Genomic DNA, 21,309 nt, shown 5'->3' on the forward strand with positions numbered 1-21,309 from the left:
ACATAGCCAGATCCTTTAAAGGCACCCCTACAAGACCAAGTTGTTGCAAAGGTTGGCATTATTGCCACAAGCCATATACAGTAGACGAGCTCACAGAAGCAAAAAATGTAATCATCCGCTGTATCCAACAAGAGACTTATGCACTAACACTAGAATGCCTTCAATATAACAAGAGCATTCCAAAGAACTGTCCTCTAAGGAAACTCAACCCCTTTATAGACAATGAAGGACTGTTAAGAGTTGGAGGGCGCATCTCAAATGCAGGACTTGATACTGGTGAAAGCAATCCTGTCATAATACCAAATAACCATGTTGCTTCTTTACTTGTGGAACACTCACAGACAAAACATCAAGGACGTTTGTTCACGGAAGGAGCTTTGCGTGTGGCTGGACTCTGGATAGTGGGAGCCAAGAGACTTGTGAGTAAAACCATTTTCAAATGTATCACCTGTCGTAAGCTTCGTGGTATTTTCCAAACCCAGAAAATGGCCAACCTTCCTGCAGACCGTCTCAGTACAGAACCCCCTTTCACAAACGTCGGTCTTGATGTGTTTGGGCCTTGGGCTGTCATCACACGTCAAACCAGAGGAGGCAGTGCCAACAGCAAACGCTGGGCTGTCATGTTTACTTGCATGTGCATCAGAGCTGTACACATAGAAGTAATTGAGTCCTTAGACACATCCAGCTTCATCAATGCCCTGAGACGTTTCATCTCTATTAGAGGCCCTGTCAAGCACATACGCTCTGATAGAGGAACCAACTTTGTTGGAGCTTGCAAAGAATTGAATATCACTTCAAACCTTGACACAGAATATGTTGAGAGATACCTTTCAGAACAGGGTTGTACATGGACATTTAACCCCCCACACTCTTCTCACATGGGAGGTGCCTGGGAGCGTATGATTGGTATAGCTCGAAGAATCCTAGATTCAATGTTTCTACAATTGGGAACTTCAAAACTCACACATGAGACTCTGACAACCTTCATGGCTGAAGTATCAGCTATAATGAATGCCAGACCCTTGACATCTATACCCAACGATCCTGAAGATCCTTTCCTGCTTACACCTTCCACTTTGCTCACTCAGAAAGTCGAGGTGATCACAGCTCCTTCTGTCAATCTCGACCCAAAGGACTTATACAGATGTCAATGGAAAAGAGTACAAGTGTTAGCTGACACCTTTTGGAACAAATGGAAGAAACAATACTTGTCTAATCTACAGACCAGGAACAAATGGCAAGACAGCAAGCCCAACTTAGAGCCTGGTGCCATTGTTCTCATGAAAGACTCTCAATCAAGGAGAAACGAGTGGCCTTTGGGTCTGATAACCCAAGTGTTTCCCAGTGAAGATGGACACGTCAGGAAAGTTGAACTCAAAGTCATTAGGCAAGGCCAGCCTAAACTTTTCCTCAGACCTGTTTCCGAACTTGTTTTGTTACTCTCCTCCGGAGTGCCATGATGTGTGGTATCCGTGGGAAACCAGGCAAGGAGTGTCATGCCTTCATTCATAAGGCTCATCGTCTTCATAGTTTTGACTTTAGTTTGAATTAAATCAATGCTGCCATCTAGTGGACTTTCTGTTTAATTGCACCTGTTCTATGTTAATATAGTCAGCTAGAATAGTTCATTAATTTGGTCCATGCAAGCTTCCGTATTTCTATCCCATGAGGCTTTGCAGCACCTCCACAGCCTTCTTTTCCATTTTTCCTTCCAAGCAAGCACATGTCTGCTGAGTTCTTTCTCACGTCAGCCATATCGATGCATCTACGGTACGTGCAACTTTGTCTCTCTAGATAGATAGATAGGGAGGCTCTAATTGTATTATTGTTTATTAATTGTAATCTGTTTGTATCTATTACAGTTTTACTCTGTCTTGTGCTAATAAAAGTTCATAAGGATTTTGCGCCTACTGGAATGCATTAGTATGAGAAGAGTTATCAGTGTGCCCGAATACACATCAGTCACGTGTAGTGAGGGGCATAACAGGGGGCAATACACGGTATTAAGAACTGGGGTAAGTAAACTATTGATCAGGGTCATTTGGCTAGTTTATGTTGCCATTATGATTTAAAAAGAGTAATCACAGTTGATTGATAATAAATGTCTTCAGCCAAACACTAACCATGAGTGAAAGAAAAGTTTTTGTGTTATCATTCATATTCTCTGGAAAATGGCTAAGAAATAATAAATTCTGCCCGGGTATGTAAACTTATGAGTACAACTGTATATATTCCAAAGAAAGCAATGTAGAAATGTTTAGTGATGATATAGTGAAAAGTGATATTATGCTATAATCAGTAAAAACCCAATAGTGGTAATAAGGCATACAGTATGATATTACAGTAAATTAAATATTGCTATTCTTACAAACACTGGCAGATCTCATAGAAGGCAAGTGCCTGCACCGAAAATACCATATTTATCGGCGTATAACATGCACCCTATCTTTAAGAGGGAAGTTTCAGGAAAAAAACATTCCACAGCCCCCTGCGTATAACACAGAGGCACAGTTTACCCGATATTTTCAGGGTTAAAAAGTAAGTGTTATATGCCAATAAATACAGTATATAATGAACACACAGCCAGAAAGTGCATTCTGGCCATTTCAGACATAACAGTATTAAACTAGTAATTTGAATATTTATGTTAAAATATAAAAGGTTCTGCATGAGACAAAATGTTTTCTTTATATTTGCAATCGTAGTCTTTGAAATAACTGTAGTAACATTTTATTAAAATAGAAAAAGTTCTGCATGTGCGATAATACTTACAACCAACTTTAATTTTAGTGGTTGCTCTTACAATCCATTTGCTGCTATTAATATAAACATCAAAATCACAAGTGTAGACTCCAACATCCTTCTTGTAGATCATGGCAAGTTGGATAGAATTATTAATAATGTTTAAAGATATTCTTACTGGGGAGGTTACAGATGCAAATTCTTCACTCTGAAAATACAAAAAAAAATATTCTTAAACTTAAACTCATGGGAAGCAGAATTCAAGAAATTCAACTATTAGGAAGGTTTTGTTTTGTAGAACGAAATGCTCACAGAATTGTACCATGATTCATAAAGCATATACTGTACCTATATAATTGTTTACATTTTAAAATTATTTTCAAAATATTTTATTTAGGGACAACATTTATCTGAATAATAATAATAATAATAATAATTGAGTACCTGTCTGTGTATACATATACAGTAATATATATATATATATATATATATATATATATATATATATATATATATATATATATATATATATACACACACACAGTATCTGACAAAAGTGAGTACACCCCTCAAAATTTTGTAAATATTTTATTCTATCTTTTCATGTGACAACACTGAAGAAATTACACTTTGCTACAATGTAAATGTAGCAGCCTGCTACTTTCTAGATGGTGCTGCTTTAAAGGGGTGTTCCAGGCATTTTTCATGTTTATTAAAAGTCAGCAGCTACAAAAAGTGTAGCTGCTGGCTTTTAATAAACATGCACTCACCTGCTCCACGTTCCAGCGACGCACCGGCCGGAGCTCCGCTCCTCTGCCACCCTCTCCGGCCGGCGTCCTCATTGCTACTGTGGGCACCCGGCCGTGACAGCTTTCGGCTTCACAACCAGGCACTCACTGCTCATGCCCGAGTGGCGCTGCGCTTTATGATTGGACAGGCGATCGCCTGGGACCTGTCACGTGTCCCAGGCGATCGCCTACAGGGAGGGGCCGCCAAAAGGCGATATGACGTATCGCCTTAGTGGCCCCTCGGCGGAAGGAGGAAGTGGGACAGGATGTCCCACTCCTCCTGAAGCCCCCACTCCCCCCCAAAAAAAATTACATGCCAAATGTGGCATGTAAGGGGGCGAGGAGTGGATTAAGCGGAAATTCAACTTTTGGGTGGAACTCCGCTTTAAATTTAGACGGTAGTCTGAGAGTTAGTAGACTCAGACTGTATGATTTTTCACCTAAATTTGGGCCTCTGTTCCAGCCATGGCTGTACTGTGAGTTACCACTATTGTTGTCTGGTGTGTTGTTATCATCCCAAGCCGAGGGTGGCAGCAGTCAGGTCAAGGTGTTTTGTGTGTTCCCCTTCAGCAGCCAATCAGGGGGAGTTGATCGTCCTGCTGTGCATGCTGGGGAGGAGTACTTAAGGGACAGACATCATTAGTTTGGGGTCGTCGTCGCGGATCCTGGCCTGCCGTCTCACCACCCCCGTGTGTCGCCCTCCTGGCCGGGAGTGCATGTTAAAGTGTTCCTGGCTCAGAGACCACGTTGGTCTGGGGTTGTGATCTACCAAGAAAGCCCGGTAGTCAGACTGGGTCTACGCTTGCAGAGTGGTCCTGTGCTGTCCGTCCTGAGGGAGGAAGCCACTCGATGAAGAACCTGTCTTGGAGAGCACCGAGCAAGAAGCTGGTATCTCAGGAGAGGCCTTGAACTTCATCGAACGACGCACTATTACTGAGAGGCTGAGTGATGGTTGCCTGTCAGTTCTAAATTCATAAGAAGTTATTCAAGAGAGATCCGGGTGCTTAATCCTGTGCTGAGAGCAATGGACCGAATATATCTCCATCTTTGGGAAGATCTGTGGCAGAGACTTTACCAAGTTTCCGTGTGACATCCTGGCTGCTAGGTTAGTGAGAGAGGCCTATCCAGGTGCACAATATCCACTCTGGCTAGAGTGGCGACGAAAGCTACGCATTCTGGAAGCAGGAGTGTTTCCGAACAAAAGTTGTACACCTGAACCTATGACCTATTACCCTTCCACCTCTTCAACTACCACTTTTATTCTTCTACCACGTTTGGTAAATAAAGCAAAGAAAAGGAAGCCTAAAGTGTGGACATTGAAGTTTTTCTCAACTCTCATCTGATACCCTAGACGGCGAGGAAATAGAGGTAACATGCCGCCCAAAACAAACCAACAGCTCCTTCGGGGGTAGTGCTACATAGTGCTCTCACTTTCTCATATTGGTCACTGGAAGTTCATCATGGCACCTCATGGCAAAGAACCTTCTAAAGGATCTAAAAAAAAGAATTGTTGCTCTACATAAAGATGGCATAGGCTATAAGAAGATTGCCAAGACCCTGAAACTGAGCTGCAGCACGGTGGCCAAGACCATACAGCGGTTTAACAGGACAGGTTCCACTCAGAACAGGCCTTGTCATGGTCGACCAAAGAAGTTGAGTGCACATGCTCAGCATCATATCCAGAGGTTGTCTTTGTGAAATATATGTATGAGTGCTGCCAGCATTGCTGCAGAGGTGGAAGGGGTGGGGGCAGAGCTGTCTTAATGAGAGGGCTAACCTTGGCACTGCCCAGGGGCCGCAGCTTTATGGGGGGCCCTGCACATTCCCCAAAGCAGTTGGTCCTTGAGCCCACGCTGCCCCGAAATTGGGAGCCCCATGATGGCACTGAGAGTGATAGATACACAGGGGAGGCAGTCTGCCTCCTAACTACTTGATGTCTGTTTAGCTGCACTGTCATCCAATTCGCTCCTGCGACCCATGGCTGGGCTTAAAGATCAAGTACATATACGTTGATGTGCCCAGCCGTGCCATTCTGCCGACGTATATGTGCAGGAGGCGGTCCTTAAATGGTTAAGGACCGCCGAACACCGATATACGTCGGCAGAATGGCACGGCTGGGAACAATCACATAAGGGTACATCCCCTTTAAGTGCCCAGCCGTGGGTCGCTCGCGCGCAATGCCGGCGCACACCTGTGACCCGGTCCAAAGCTCCGTGACCGCGGCCGCCGTACCCGCGAACACGATCACTGCCGGTGTCCCGCGATCGTTCACAGGAGCTGAAGAACGGGGAGAGGTGTGTTTACACACACCTTCCTCGTTCTTCATTGTGGCAGTGTCGGTGATCGTCTGTTCCCTGATATAGGGAAAGACGATCACTGACATCACACCTACAGCCCCGCCCCCCTACAGTTAGAAACACATATGAGGTCACACTTAACTCCTACAGCGCCCCCTAGTGGTTAACTACTAAACTGCAATTGTCATTTTCACAGTAATCAGTGCATTTTTATAGCATATTTCGCTGTAAAAAATGACAATGGCCCCAAAAATGTGTCAAAATTGTCCGATGTGTCCGCCATAATGTTGCAGTCATGAAAAAATTGCTGCTCCGCCGCCATTAGTAGTAAAAAAAAAAGAATATTAATAAAAATGCCATAAAACTATCCCCTATTTTGTAAACGCTATACATTTTGCGCAAACCAATCGTTAAATGCTTATTGTGATTTTTTTTACCAAAAATAGGTAGAAGAATACGTATCGGTCTAAACTGAGGTAAGAAAAAAAATGTCATATCTTTTTTGGGGATATTTATTATAGCAAAATTAAAAAATATAGCATTTTTTTCAAAATTGTCGCTCTATTTTTGTTTATAGCGCAAAAAATAAAAACCGCAGAGGTGATCAAATACCACCAAAAGAAAGCTCTATTTGTGGGAAAAAAAGGACACCAATTTTGTTTGGGAGCCACGTCGCACAACCGCGCAATTGTCAGTTAAAGCGATGCAGTGCCGGATCGCAAAAACTGGCAAGGTCCTTTACCTGCATAATGGTCCGGGTCTTAAGTGGTGAAAAACACTTTAAAGTGCAACCTTTCATTATGTCCAAGGTTTTATTTTTCATCTTATGTAATGTAGGACATTTTAGAATTGCACAACCAAGAAAAACCTACCTTATACCATCTCAGGTTTGATATGTTCTTCATTTGCTGACAGCCTTGTGAAGGGCAAGGAATTGACTTGTTTTTTTTGTCAGTTGTAAAATATAAACTGCTAGAACCATATGGCATTATGCAGGTGTCCTTGGACTGCACAATTACAGCTAATTTTTTGCAGTCATTATCCACTCTGTATCAAGACATCAAGAAAGCAATGTTAATTGAAATTTGTATTAGTTACTATTAGTTCAGATCTCTGAATAAATGTAACTGGTACATAACATATAAACAATTATATAAAATGTGTCACCGCACAGTGAAAAAAAACTATACCACCTATCAATTAATAATATTTATAGAGCCAGTATGCACTAAAATGCACCTTTCATACATTAAAAGATAAATATTCTGTGTGCATCAGTTTTAGTAAATCTCCCCTACAGAATTGGATTTGTTTCTAATGGACACTCATTTTGTTTCACATTTATATTCACAAAAGGGTGTTGAGTTAAAGCGGGGGTTCACCCTATCGACAGGAAAAAAAAAAATTTTTTTTCTTTTACCTTTAAATCAGGCACTGTAGCGCGAGCTACAGTATGCCTGTCCCGAATTTTTTCCCCCCATACTCACCTTGTAGTCGTCCATCGAAGATACCGGGGAATGGGCGTGCCTCTGGAGACGGAGGATGATTGACGGCCGGCTCTGGCGCGTCACGCTTCTCCGGAAATAGCCGAAATAGGCTTGGTCTTCACGACGCGTGCGCATAGCCTGTGCGCACGCGCCGTGAAGAGCCGAGACCTACTCCGGCTGTCTTCGGGGAGAGTGACGTGCCAGGGCCGGCCGTCAATCATCCTCCCTCTCCATAGGCACGCCCATTCCCCGCGGGAGCCGGAATCTACGATGGACGACTACGAGGTGAGTACGGGGTTAAAAAAATCGGGACAGGCATACTGTAGCTCGCGCTACAATGCCTGTCTCGATGGTAACATCATGTGGGTCAGGGTGAACTACCGCTTTAAGAGATTTTTGGTGAACATGTTTATATTTATTTTGGGATACAGTTTGAATTTATTTATTACAGGTACTGTATTTTTTTTAACTATATATATATATATATATATATATATATATATATATATATATATATATATGTAGCAGGTGTCCTGTATAGCCCCTGGCCTGGCCAAGCTGGCCAAGGTTCTTCTGTGAGGGAGAAAGCGCCTGTCAGCTTCTGTGGAGGAATTTAACCCCTCCCTTTTTTCTTCTTCACTGCACAGAGCTGCTTACTCTGCATCCTCCCCTATGTTCCTATTGGACACTGCACAGAGAGTTGCGTGGATATTGTATACAGATGTCATTGCTGTTAGTCCCCTTGCTGACACTTGTAGTGCCACAGGACACCAGGCCATCCAGATACAGACACTGTTTATAGACACCATTTCCCTTATTCACCTAGGAAGATCCTGCATTCTTTGTTTAGTAATCCGTGCCAGTTGTATTGATTTGTGCTGCCATTCAGGAGTTTAAGTGCACCAACGAAAGTGGCTAGCTGAAGACACAAGACCTCATCCTATTCAAAGGGACTGAAGTTACTGGTGCCATACGAGTAAGCACACACATAGTCAGGGCTCTGTATATGAAGTGGATGTGTGGGATTGTTTGCCTTGAGGGTTAATTCATTGAATATTGATCTGGGTACAGTGTTTATAAATGGGCCTGTGGTGTCAGGGTGCAGAAGAGAGAGGTCTGATATAAAGAGTCTTCTGCTCTCCTTCTGCCTGGACTCATAGAGCCAAATTTGAGTAGAGGTAACCAATTTGGTATAAAGTTAAGATATATTGCTCCTAATCTCAGATATTTCTCTCCAGTTGAATCCTTGAATATACTGTATATATATATATATATATATATATATATATATATATATATATATATATATATATATATATATATATATATATATATATATATATATATATATATATATATATGTATATATATATATAGATATATATATATAAATATATATATATATATAGATAGATAGATAGATAGATAGATAGATAGATAGATAGATAGATCTATATAGATCTATATAGATATATATATATTTTTTTATTACGGATATACACTTCTTTACAACCAGTAACTAGAAAAAGCCCTATTATATTTAGGTTTTGTCTAGATTCTGGAAAGAGTATAACAGATATCCCAGTACTACCATAGTCTAATTAAAAAATATTTGACCGCATTGTGTAGTTACTGGTATACACACAGGGCCAGATTCTGAAAGAACTTACGACAGCGCCATGTACGCCATCGTAAGTCCTAATCCGACCCGTCGTATCTATGTGCCTGATTCTTAGAATCAGTTACGCATAGAAATCCATGCGATCTGACAGGCGTAAGTCTCTTACGCCGTTGGATCTTAACTGCATTTTTTTTTTGACCGCTAGGTGGCACTTCCGTCGTATTCCCCGTCGAGTATGCAAATTAGCTAGATACGCGAATTCCCGAATGTACGCGCGGCGGACGCAGTAAAGTTACGGCGTTTACGTTAGGCTTTTCCCGGCGTATACTTGCCCCTGCTATATAAGGCATAAGTGCGGCGTAGCAATGTTAAGTATGGCTGTCGTTCCCGCGTCGAAATTTGAAAAAGTTACGTCGTTTGCGTAAGTCGTCCGTGAATGGGGCTGGACGTCATTTACGTTCACGTCGAAACCAATGACGTCTTTGCGGCGTACTTTGGAGCAATGCACACTGGGAAATTCCACGGACGGCGCATGCGCCGTTCCGCAAAAACGTCAATCAAGTCGGGTCACAGTAGTTTTACATAACACACGCCCCCCTCATCCAAATTTGAATTAGGCGGGCTTACGCCGGCCGATTTACGCTACGCCGCTGCAACTTACGGAGCAAGTGCTTTGAGAATACAGCACTTGCCCGTGTAAGTTGCAGAGGCGTAACGTAAATCAGATATGTTACGCCCGCACAATTTTACGCGGCAGTACAAGAATCTGGCCCACAGATTGTACCTGAGAAAATTCATGCAACTCTTCCTCTGGAGTGCACAAAGAAATAATACATGTCTAGTACATTGAGCTGTATGAGGCTATTTACAACTATTAAGAAGCCCTTGGGGCATGCTGAAATGTTCTGTAAAGTTATTTCTAGCATTTGAACATCCTCTTCTACAGAAAATAGGTTGTTTATTCTCTATGTATATTTATGATTCTTATAACATGTCTGATTAGAAAATAGATGCTACATACAAAAATTAACATGTGACTGCAGAGGGCATTGTAAAACTAGCACCACAGCAGAGTGGATTTATTGTGGATGCATCATATTGGAATGCCACAATGTCCTATTGTCATCATGAGGAGATTGATTGTAAATCAAAACTATACTTGACTGATTAGATAATCTGATTACTTATTTCCAGTATCTCATTACTGGATTACATTATTGTTTAGGCACAAAGCAATGTAAAAAAAACTTTGAATGTATGGAGTTTTCTGCTAACATGTTGGAGACATAGAATTTATGCCAGGACAAAATAATAAAATAACATTTATGCCGTGTACACACGATCGGTCAAACCAATGAGAACTGTCTGATGGACCGTTTTCATCGGACCAAACCGGTCGTGTGTGGGCCCCATCGGTTATTTATCCATAGGTTAAAAAAAAGCAATCTTGTTTTAAATTTAACCGATGGATACCTAACCCATAGAAAAAAAACGATCGTTTATAGGCATGTCCAAAAATCCATGCATGTTCAGAATCAAGTCGACGCATGCTTGGAAGCATTGAACTTGTTTTTTTCAGCACGTCGTTGTGTTTTACGTTACCGCGTTCTGACACGATCGTTTTTTTAACCGATGGCGTGTAGGCACGACTGACCATCAGTCAGCTTCATCGGTTAACCGATGAAAACGGTCCATCAGACCGTTTTCATCGGATGGACCGATCGTGTGTACAGGGCTTTATAGTGTATATCTTTAATACATGAACATTTCTCCAATTTTAATCAATTTTAAAAATGTTGCAAGTACAACAAAATACCGTATTTTTCAGACCATAAGACGCATCTGACCATAAGACGCACCTAGGTTTTAGAGGAGAAAAAAAAAAAAGATTCTGACCCAAATGGTGTACTGAAATATTTAATAAAATATAACAGAATTATATTTCAACCATGTGAAGTGAACAGCAGTCAACAATGACATTTGGAACCATCATCACTGTCATTAACAAATAAGGAGAGACTTTAAGGTTTGAGTACTCTTCTAGTTTTCTGGGAACCCCAAGAACTCATCATCGCTAGTGAATTTATGAAGCTCAGTTGCTCACAATCACTGACATCACTTTCTTCGCTATCTTCATATACGATACAATCTTCAGTTCCATCTAAGGCATTGCTAATGCCACATTTTTTGAATGACTGTACAACAATTTCCTCCTTCACCGAGTGCCATGATGTTTTCACCCATTCACAAACTTGAGTGATAGTGGGCCTCTTCATTCGTCAAGTAGGTGTCAGATCATGATTACTAGCAGCCATCCATTTGTTCCACTCTTCTCGCATAAAGACTTTAAATGGTTTGTTGATAGAAACGTCGAGAGGTTGCAACTGGCTGGTAAGACCCCCAGAAATCACAGCTAGATGTGTCTTCACTCCTTTAAAGCACTTTTTTATAGTTTCGCTAATATGTGCTCTAAACTGGTCAAGCATTAATAAGGCAGGTTTTTTCAGAAGCCCTCCAGGACGTTTGGACCACACTTTTTCAACCCATACTCTCATTCGATTTTCGTCCATCCATCCTTTGTCATAAACATGTACAAACAACTCCTCATGGAATCACTTCTTTTGGAAAGGTTTTCCTTTTGAAAATTAGCATGGGCGTCAATTTGGTGCCGTCTGCACAGCAGGACAACACAACCGTGTAATGGGTTTTCTCATGTGCTGAGGTTTTGACAGTTATGGTTTTGGCACCTTTCAGATCAACAGTCCTATTAGATGGCACATCAAAGTTTAGTGGGACTTCATCCATATTCCCAATCTGGGCGATTTTAAAACCATTTTTCTTCCTAGAATCAATCACAAATTTCTGAAAAGACAGAATCTTAGATTAATATTCTTTAGGCATTTTTTGCGAAATTCTAGTTTTGGTGCGCATAACAAGGTCACATCGCCTCATAAATCTGTAGCACCATGATGGTGATCCAGTAAAATCCTTAATGCCTTTCTCTACAGCAAGGCGTTTGGCTTCATATATTATCATTTTTGTAGAGACTGAGAAGCCATTATTCCGATGATGTGTGATCCATTCTTTCATGGCCACTTCTAACTGTGGTCACTTTGCAGCATGCCCGAGAAAAGTGTGTTTACTTTTATTTGCTTTTTGCAGCTGATCCTCCTGTTTCCTCCACCTGGTCCCTGCTGTGGGTGGCTGAGCTGGAACCTGGTCCCGGAAATGGGTGGCTGAGCTGGCACCTGGTCCCGGCAATGAATGGCTGAGCTGGCACCTGGTCCCTGCTGTGGGTGGCTGAGCTGGCACCTGGTCCCTGCTGTGGGTGGCTGAGCTGGCCCCTGATCCCGGCAATGGGTGGCTGAGCTGGCACCTGGTCCCTGCTGTGGGTGACTGAGCTGGCACCTGGTCCTGGCAATGGGTGGCTGAGCTGGCACCTGGTCCCTGCTGTGGGTGGCTGAGCTGGCACCTAGTCCCGGCAATGGGTGGCTGAGCTGGCACCTGGTCCCTGCTGTGGGTGGCTGAGCTGGCACCTGGTCCCTGCTGTGGGTGGCTGAGCTGGCACCTGGTCCCGGCAATGGGTGGCTGAGCTGGCACCTGGTCCCTGCTGTGGGTGGCTGAGCTGGCACCTGGTCCCGGCAATGGGTGGCTGAGCTGGCACCTGGTCCCTGCTGTGGGTGACTGAGCTGGCACCTGGTCCTGGCAATGGGTGGCTGAGCTGGCACCTGGTCCCTGCTGTGGGTGGCTGAGCTGGCACCTAGTCCCGGCAATGGGTGGCTGAGCTGGCACCTGGTCCCTGCTGTGGGTGGCTGAGCTGGCACCTGGTCCCGGCAATGGGTGGCTAAGCTGGAACCTGGTCCCTGCTGTTTGTGGCTGAGCTGGCACCTGGTCCCGGCAATGGGTGGCTGAGCTGGCACCTGGTCCCTGCTATGGGTGGCTGAGCTGTCACCTGGTCCCTGCTGTGGGTGGCTGAGCTGGCACCTGGTCCCTGCTGTGGATGGATGAGCTGGCACCTGATCCCTGCTGTGGATGGATGAGCTGGTACCTGGTCCTGTCAGTGGGTGGCTGGGTGGCACCTGGTCCCTAAAGTGGGTGGCTGGGCTGGCACCTGGTCCCTACACTGGGTGGCTGGGCTGGCACCTGGTCAGTGTTACCAGTATTCAGTTACTGTAAATTCCTCTTTTTTGTTTATGGCAAAAGTGTACTACCGTAGATGCTGTACAGATGCTGTTTACAGATGCTATTAGGGGGAACGCTTGTGAGGGAGCGACCAATAAGGTGACACTATATTGGTCAGCTGACTCAGGACGTTGTGGGGCCCAAAGCAGCTGCCTCACACTTGTCAGCTGTCCCAGTTTAAATTCCTTTGTCCCTTGAAATTGTAGTCCTCTGCTGTGTCCTGATATCTCAGTGTGAAGTGCTGCTACTAATGCTGCCCAGTTCTGCTCTATTGTTGTGTACAGGTCACTCACCTGCAGACCCTGTGTTTACATGTACATTACGGTCATTCATATGTAAATAACGGGAGCATTGATATATAAATAGCGTCATAATTCATATGTAAATAGCTGAAGCCGGCGGCATTCATATGTAAAAAAAAAGCCGGCATTCATATGTATATCACACCCCTCTGCAGTGAAGAGATGATGTGCTGTAACCTCTAACAACCAATCAGTGAGCAGTATTACTGTACAGTAATCTCTAGCAATCAATCAACAAGAAGAAATCATGTGCTGTAACCTCTAGCAACTAATCAGTAAGCTGTAATGTGTGCTGTAACCTCTAGCAACCAGTCAGTAAGTGGTAATGATATGCTTTAACCTCTGGCAACCAATCGCAATCACTGCCTGATCTGGTACAGTAAAATTATTTTAAGTCTAGCTGATATTTATTGTATGTCTCAGAGCAGGTGGGTTGTAAAATTGCATGGGGGGTCCCAAGAAAATTTTTGCCCAGGGTCCAATCAACATTAAAGACGTCCCTAAATGCAGTACTATGCCTATCCTAGTTAAAGTGATAATAAAGGCATTAAAAAAAACACAAAAACACCCCAAAAAAACATGTTATACTTAGCTGCTCTGTGCAGTGGTTTTGCACAGAGTAGCCCCGATCCTCGTCTTCTCGAGTCCCCTGCCTGCGCTCCTGGCTCCTCCCTCCTGCCGAGTGCTATGCTGTGGAGGCACTCTCAGTTCTTTCAATGACTTGACAAATGTTGTATTCCAAATTGAATTTGCTTTTAAAAGCTAAGATCACCTTTTAGAACATGTTACATGTTACACCTTGGTGTAACATATTCTTGTTTCTGCCCCGCTCACTCCCCAATCCTCCCTCTGTGACAGTGGGCAGAGGTTCTTCTCCCCCACAGCCGCTGTTACATTTTTTCATAGAAGTCTTTGAATTAGGAAACGACAAGTCTTGTCTGATACCTTGACAGATAGTTTGTAGTTCTCAATAGACTATCAGGGCGTCAATGAGCATCCTAGTATTCTATTGACACATCCTACAGCTCTGAAACTGACAGCCCATACAGAGGTATGGGTACAGAGCTGCAGGCAGTGTTGGCAGGATCCAATGGGTGCAAGGCTCCTGTGAAAAAAAGAATCAATGCACATTTTTGTCCTGCAAAAACCTGTGCATTTATTTTTATTTTTTTCCAAAAGACATACTTAAACTTTAACATTCAATTTTGGAATGAATGGACTTTCCCAAACAAAAAACACATACACTGTTATAAATTCATCCATCTTTCAAACTTCCACTTCCCTGTTCCTTTAATCAATGCGGTCAAAAATAAATACCGACTTGACCCTACTAGAAATTAACCACTTCAATACAGGGCATTTTCACCCTCTTCACCACCAATTTTTAGTTTCTTCAGCGCTGTCGCACCTTGAATGACAATTGTGCGGTCTTTCAACACTGTACCCAAATGAATAGTTATTTTCCCACAAAAAGAGCTTTCTTTTGGTGGTATTTGATCACCTCTGCGGTTCTTATTTTTTGCGCTATAAACAAAAGAAGAGTGATAAGTTTGAAAAAACACAATATTTTTTACTTTTTGCTATAATAAATATCCCAATTTATTTAATTTTTTCCTTAATTTAGGCCGATATGTATTCTTCTACATATTTTTGGTAAACAAAATTGCAATAAGTGTATATTGATTGGTTTGTGCAAAAGTTATAGTGTCTACAAAATAGGGGATAGATTTATGGCATTTTTTTTTTTTTACTAGTAATATCAGACACGTTTGACACTATTTTGGGACCATTCACATTTATACAGCGATCAGTGCTATAAAAAATGCACTGATAACTGTGTAAATGTCACTGGCAGGGAAGGGGTTAACACTAGGGGGCGATCAAGGGGTTAAATGTGTTGCCTAGGGAGTGATTCTAACTGTAGGGGAAGGTGACTCACAAGGGGAGGAGAGCACTTAGTGTTCCTCAGTACTGGGAATACACATCGGTCTCCTCTCACCTGACAGGACGTGGATCTGTGTGTTTACACACACATATCCACGTCCCTGCGCTATTACCGACAATCAAGGGTGCCCGACGAACATTGCGGCCGTCGGGCACGCACAACGGCTCCCAAGTGTCTATGGGCGGGGTATAAAGTGGTTAAAAATGGTTAAAAATGGAATGAACATTCTTAAAACTAAAATAAATTTTTTAGAATTTACAAAATTCTACTAGTATATGACCAGCTTTAATTCTGAGGGTGCGTGCTTTCTTCACTTGGAACTGAGCTCCCAGCAGCTGCCACTGCAAGAATTTTGTAAGCCTGGTGATGATGTCAAAGGAAGTATTAAACACGATTTCTTTGGCACAGAAACAAAGCAGAAGGAAAAAAGCTAAAGCCAGCCATAGATGGTGCAATTTTCTTTCCTGCAACCACCACAGTCAGTGTGGATGGGGGAATCCCTCTCACTGAGCTAATGTGTTCTCCCGGCAGGTGGCAGGAAGGACTGTCCTGACCAGGGAAACACACAGTAAATATTGCTAATGGCTATAGCTGCTGGGAACAATCACATGGAAAATCCGACAGGCTGCTTGTACCTAAGTTAATCAATCGATCAACTTGGATACAATCAGCCTGCCCATACATGGTTCGATTCAAACTGTCTATGGCCGGCTTAAAGCGGATGTCCTCTGAAAAAAAAAAATTAAAAGCCAGCAGCTACCAATACTGCAGCTGCTGACTTTTAATATTAGGACACTTACCTGTCCTGGAGTCCAGCGCCGTCCGCAGCAGAGGACGAGCGATCGCTCATCACTCTGCTGCCCCCCGCCATCCTCAGTGAGGGAACCAGGAAGTGAAGCGCTCCGGTTTCACTGCCCGGCTCCCTACGGCGCATGCGCGAGTTGCGCTACGCCTGCCGATTGGCTCCTGCTGTGCTCTGGGAGCCGAGTGTTCCCAGAACACAACGGGAGGGGACGGAGGGGGACGTCATGCCCGCTGTCTTTGTGTTAAATTTGGTTGTCGCCAAATCTGGATTGTTCTGTGTGCTAGACTGCATTCTAGGGATGAGGTACCATCCCTGGGCGGCAGGTGGCGCCAGAGGGGTCCAGGCGGAGCCGCTTCTTCCCAGCAGCCAATCAGAGGAGTTGAGCCTCGCTATGCATGCTGGGAGGGGGTATTTCTGTGGCGGAAGCCGTTGTTCTGCGGTCTTCACGGGTTCCTGGTTCCAGGTGCGGCACCCACCTTCAGGGTGTGCGCACATCGCGGGCCCCACCACTATGGCCTACCTGGCCTGGGGTCGTGCGCAATGCGGAGTTCCATACTCTGGGCCCTCTTGGCCTGAAGTGATTGATGCTTTCAAAGGGGCCCCAGTGACTGACTGGATCCCCCTCTACTGAGAAGATCCCAGGCTGTATGCCGCTCGGTGGGGGATCGGCTTGAGGAGAACCCGGAGGCAGGTGATCCAAAAGGGCTTGAACGAACCATCGGGGATCTGGGTAACCGGACACTGACAGATAACCTCAGTACTTTCAGTCGGTGACCCCAAAGAGAAAGACTGGGAAGATGTGCTCTGCTGTTCACCATTGTCAGCATCGAGCCTGTGGCAGAGGACTCATCTGGCATCCTATTTAAAATCAGAGCCAAGTCAGTGGCAGTGACTTGTTCTTCTCAGCAATCCTTATGCCGCGTACTCGTTTTCTGCGATGGAAAAAAACGTCATTTTCAAAAACGTCAATTTAATTGACCGTGTGTGGGCAAAAACGTCGTTTTATGTCTTCTAAAAAACGACAGAAAAAAATTGAAGCATGCTTCAATTTTATGTGTCGTTTTTGGCCGACGTCGTTTTCTGTGTTCTAAACATTGACCGTGTGTACGTAAAAACGTCGATTTAAGCCCGCGCATGCTCAGAAGCAAGTTAGGAGACGGCAGCGCTCATTCATGTAAAACGACTGTTCAGAATGGAATCAGCACATTCGTTAAGGTGTTTTTCAGCTTATAGACAAGAAAAGAAAGCGCTTCTTTAACCCCTGCTTTTAACTGCTACCCAGAAATGGACGTTTGTTGCGGCTGATCTTGTTGCATAGTTATGACAAGCTTTTAATTAGTTTCTTTCTTGTTTGATAATGTTTATGTTTGTGTTCTGTTATTGAGTTGTATCTTCCATCTTAAACATTTTAAATATATATATTGGTCCACCTTTTATTTTTTTTTTAAATTTTTGTCACCAATTTGATTAGTAATCTCTATTTTGTTTTTATTTAGGAGTGTGTGAAGTGTCTGCAACAACCTAATTTTTTAGTTTACTCACCCACAAGCATGTTTTTTTACCTTGTTAATGTTTGCATTATTTTTTTTGTAATGGGTCTGCCCACTCAATACTGATCTCTCAAATCTACAATAAAGAAACATGTTGAAATTTGGCTGAAAAATTAATTTTTATTTTAGTCTTCATAAAAATTTTGAAAAAAAAAAAGTGGCAACCCAAAAACACAACATAATAAAAACAAAGATGCCAGGGTAGGCAGCACTTTAGAGCATGCTTGTTTTTTTCTGAAAACAAGGGTCCCCGAAGCCACAAATACAGCCTGTGAGTCCACATAAAAATTCCATCAGGGGCACCGTATTATTTCTTCGCCCTTTTCTTCCCAGCAGCCTTCCCTGCAGTCTTCCCTGCAGCCTTCCCGGTAGCCCGAGTCCTTGGGGGCTGGGTTCCTGGAGGAGATGAGGTGGCAGGAGCCATAGCAGCCTCATGAGGTGGAGAAGCAGGAGCAGGTGGAGGAGCAGGAGCAGGTGCAGGAGCAGGAGCAGGAGCAGGAGCAGGAGGAGCAGCAAGGACAGGAGGAGCAATCCGCACAATGTGGGTGTCGTCATCGAGCTGCCCCAGGGATGCCATGGTTATGGCTTCGAACATGAGGAGTTCGCAGCGCACACGCTGGCTCTGCTCCAGATTGTACAGCTTGGCTGCAATGAGCGCTGCGAACCCCTCAACTTCACTGGGTGGCTCTCGGATGGCTGCAGTAGCTTGGCGAAGCAGGCCCTGGGTCTCCTCCTCCATCTGTCGCATACTCCTGAGCCGTTTATTGGGATTGCGGAATGGAGGGATCCGGGAGATGGTATCCCGCCGGCGTGCCTCCTGGGTCCCACTGGGGCCTGCCACCTCCTGGCTCCCAGTGGGCTCTGCCACCTCCTGCCTTGCAGTTGGCCCTGGCTCCTCCTGGCTCCCTGTGGGCCCTGTCTCTTCCTGGCTCCCTGTGGGCCCTGGCTGTTCCTGGCTTGGGTCTGCCTGTGTATGAAAAAAAGGAACATATGTTATTTGTGTTTGTCATTAATCACACACATTTTTACAATCATGAGTGATGCAAATTGAATGTCAATATATATTACACACAGGGTCGCCATCCTTAATTATGTGGCCCCTTAAACACCTTCAGACATGGTCCCCCTGGAATTATGTGGGTTGTTGCATGCCTAATTTAGTAAATAAGTGGCCTTTTCCCCAAAAATTAATTTAATCAATTTAGTGTCAACTAGATAGTACTAAAAAAGGGTGTCTTCCATCTGGGACCCCTTGCAGGTGTATTGCGTTACTCCCCCCCTACTGGCCTATCTGAAAATGCCACCCACTCCTTCATCAACATTATTAATTTGCCCATTTTGACCCCATCATGTTTTCCCACTACTGACTATTGATCCTATCCCTAAACTTACGAGATTCACATAGAATTTAGAACAATAGTAACATACATTTACCATTATTACTATACTTGTCATATACTAACTAAATTCAAACAAAAAACACATACCATTCTCCACGGCTCACAATTGGGGTCCTCCAGGAACTCTTCCTCTTCCTCCGAGCTTGTCTGCTCTTGTCTGCAGGGAAGACTGGAGGATTGGCTGCTGGGAAGCTGGGAGCTACCTCTTGGGGGAAGGGTAGACATGGATGTCCTGGTCTCAATGTGGTCGTCCAGGAACTGCAGCTGACTATAGTACCACAGGGTTGGTTTGTATATGGAGTCAGCTGCAGCCCCAGACCTCATTGAGGCCAGGACTTGGACCCGTTGGGCCCTGTAGGTGCCCCTGATGGAATTGATTTTATTTTTCACAGTGGCTGTTGTGGCGTTGGGGACCCTTGTTTTCACAAAAACAAGCATGCTCTGTCTAGCTTTCTCCCTGGCATCTTTGTTTTTATTTAGTGTGCTTTTGGTTTGCCACAGAACTGGATGTTCCTTCCATTTTTGGATGAAGTCTGTGAGGAAGTCCGCATCCTTGAAGGCATCCATTCTTTCTGCACATGAAACAGAAGCCAAAACATAATGTAATTAAAGGCACTAGCTTACTTCCCCTAACTAGCCCACAAACTCATTCCCTATTCACTATAATAAAGTCGGAATTAAAAACTTACGTCTCGTCGTTAGGAAAGATCGGGAATTACGACTTCTTCCACAGACTATGCAGGCCGTTTCCAAACACGTCCCATCCCTTTTACACTACGCACGCGTGACGCTCCGCACGACACCCCGCCCCTGACGTTCGGTATCGTCCTTTCCACGCCCCTTCTCTGTCGTTTGGTGAGGGAGAAAAGATGGACAACATGGAGGTGTATTCCAGCTCAAGCCAGGAGGCAGGCCAGGCCCAAACACGCCGCAGATTCCGCTGCAGAGCCTCCAACATGAGCTTTAATGAAATGGTGGAGATGGTCACCATATTGAGGAGGGAGGACTATGATGCCAAGCATGGCCCCTACATGCATCCCAATAAAGTAAAAGCACAAATTATGGAGAAGGTCATCCGTAGGCTCCAGCGGAAGTTTGGGAAAACCAGGAGCAGAGAGCACCTGCGCAAAAGGTGGTCGGATTTGAAAAAAAGGGAACCCCACCAACTTTACCGAATTAATAAGGTGATTCGAAGAAGAAGTAAGTTTTTTCCATGTGTATTTAATTATTTTGGTGTGTTCTTTGTGCCAATTTTTTTTTTGTGCCAGGTTGACCATAAAATGAATATTATGAATGTGGACGCATGATGCAGTCGTCGTAGTCGTCGTTCATTCGGTGACTTTCAATAATCCAATACCATATTAACGAGAAATGGCATCATGCCTAGTTGGCATGTGCAAAGGGGAGTTGAAGCACTGTATCTGAACAAAAATCGTAAATTGAGGAATTGTGGGCGAATGAACGACGACTCCTATGACCAATTAGTCGACACAAATATGAAAGTTGTGACATTTTTGGGGCTTAAAAAAAAGGTGTATTCAATTCTGGAATAGATGGAAATGTGTTTCAGCTTATTTTAGAAGAAACGTAAATACCTTGAGATTCACAAAAAGGAGCGTTTGCTACTCCTTTTTTTATTGAACATGTGTACTCAGTAGCACAATTGTTTGTCACAATCACAACCTATGTTGGGTCACACACAGGGGTGAGCAGATCCAGGGGAGACTTGTTTAGCTTACATATCTAAACTTAAAAATTGTGTTAACTGATTTGACATTACTTTGTGAATGGATTAAATATTGGTCTATTTTATTGATAATTGTTTAAAAATCAACAATAGTGACCTTTTGTTTAGCATTTCTTATTTTTTGGGTGTCATTTCAGGCCGCTCGTAATGGTTGAACCTCATGTTTTCCCTTTCTTCAATCTTGTAGGGCACAATGAAGCACAAAGGCAGGAGGCACAAGCCAATCAAGCCACACCCCCGAGGGATGTAGAGGAAGAGGAACCTGCCTCAACATCCGGTAAAGTAACATCTACCACATTTTCTGTGAATATAGATATAGGCATACAATCTTTTAACACATGTTTTGGTTCCACATTTCAGGAGGAAATCGGGCTGGTCAGGGACTGGACACGTATAGTGCCCAGCTCCTCATCGGCGAGGTTCTCACCTGCAGGGCCCAAGTT

General features: G+C 43.8%; 1 protein-coding gene across 1 annotated transcript in view; it reads right to left on the bottom strand.

Moving 5' to 3' along the window:
- Nucleotides 1–21,309, bottom strand: part of LOC120928261 (interleukin 18 receptor accessory protein) — a 116,095-nt gene that overhangs the window by 28,086 nt on the left and 66,700 nt on the right. Inside the window, exons 3-4 of the mRNA XM_040339364.1 lie at nt 6,700–6,874; nt 2,773–2,950 (exon numbers count right to left, since the gene is read on the bottom strand). Coding sequence (XP_040195298.1) covers nt 2,773–2,950; nt 6,700–6,874 — 353 coding nt within the window. The remainder of the gene's footprint in view (nt 1–2,772; nt 2,951–6,699; nt 6,875–21,309) is intronic.

The sequence above is a fragment of the Rana temporaria genome, chromosome 2, assembly GCF_905171775.1.
Source record: "Rana temporaria chromosome 2, aRanTem1.1, whole genome shotgun sequence".
In the NCBI taxonomy this organism is placed as follows: Eukaryota; Metazoa; Chordata; class Amphibia; order Anura; family Ranidae; genus Rana; species Rana temporaria.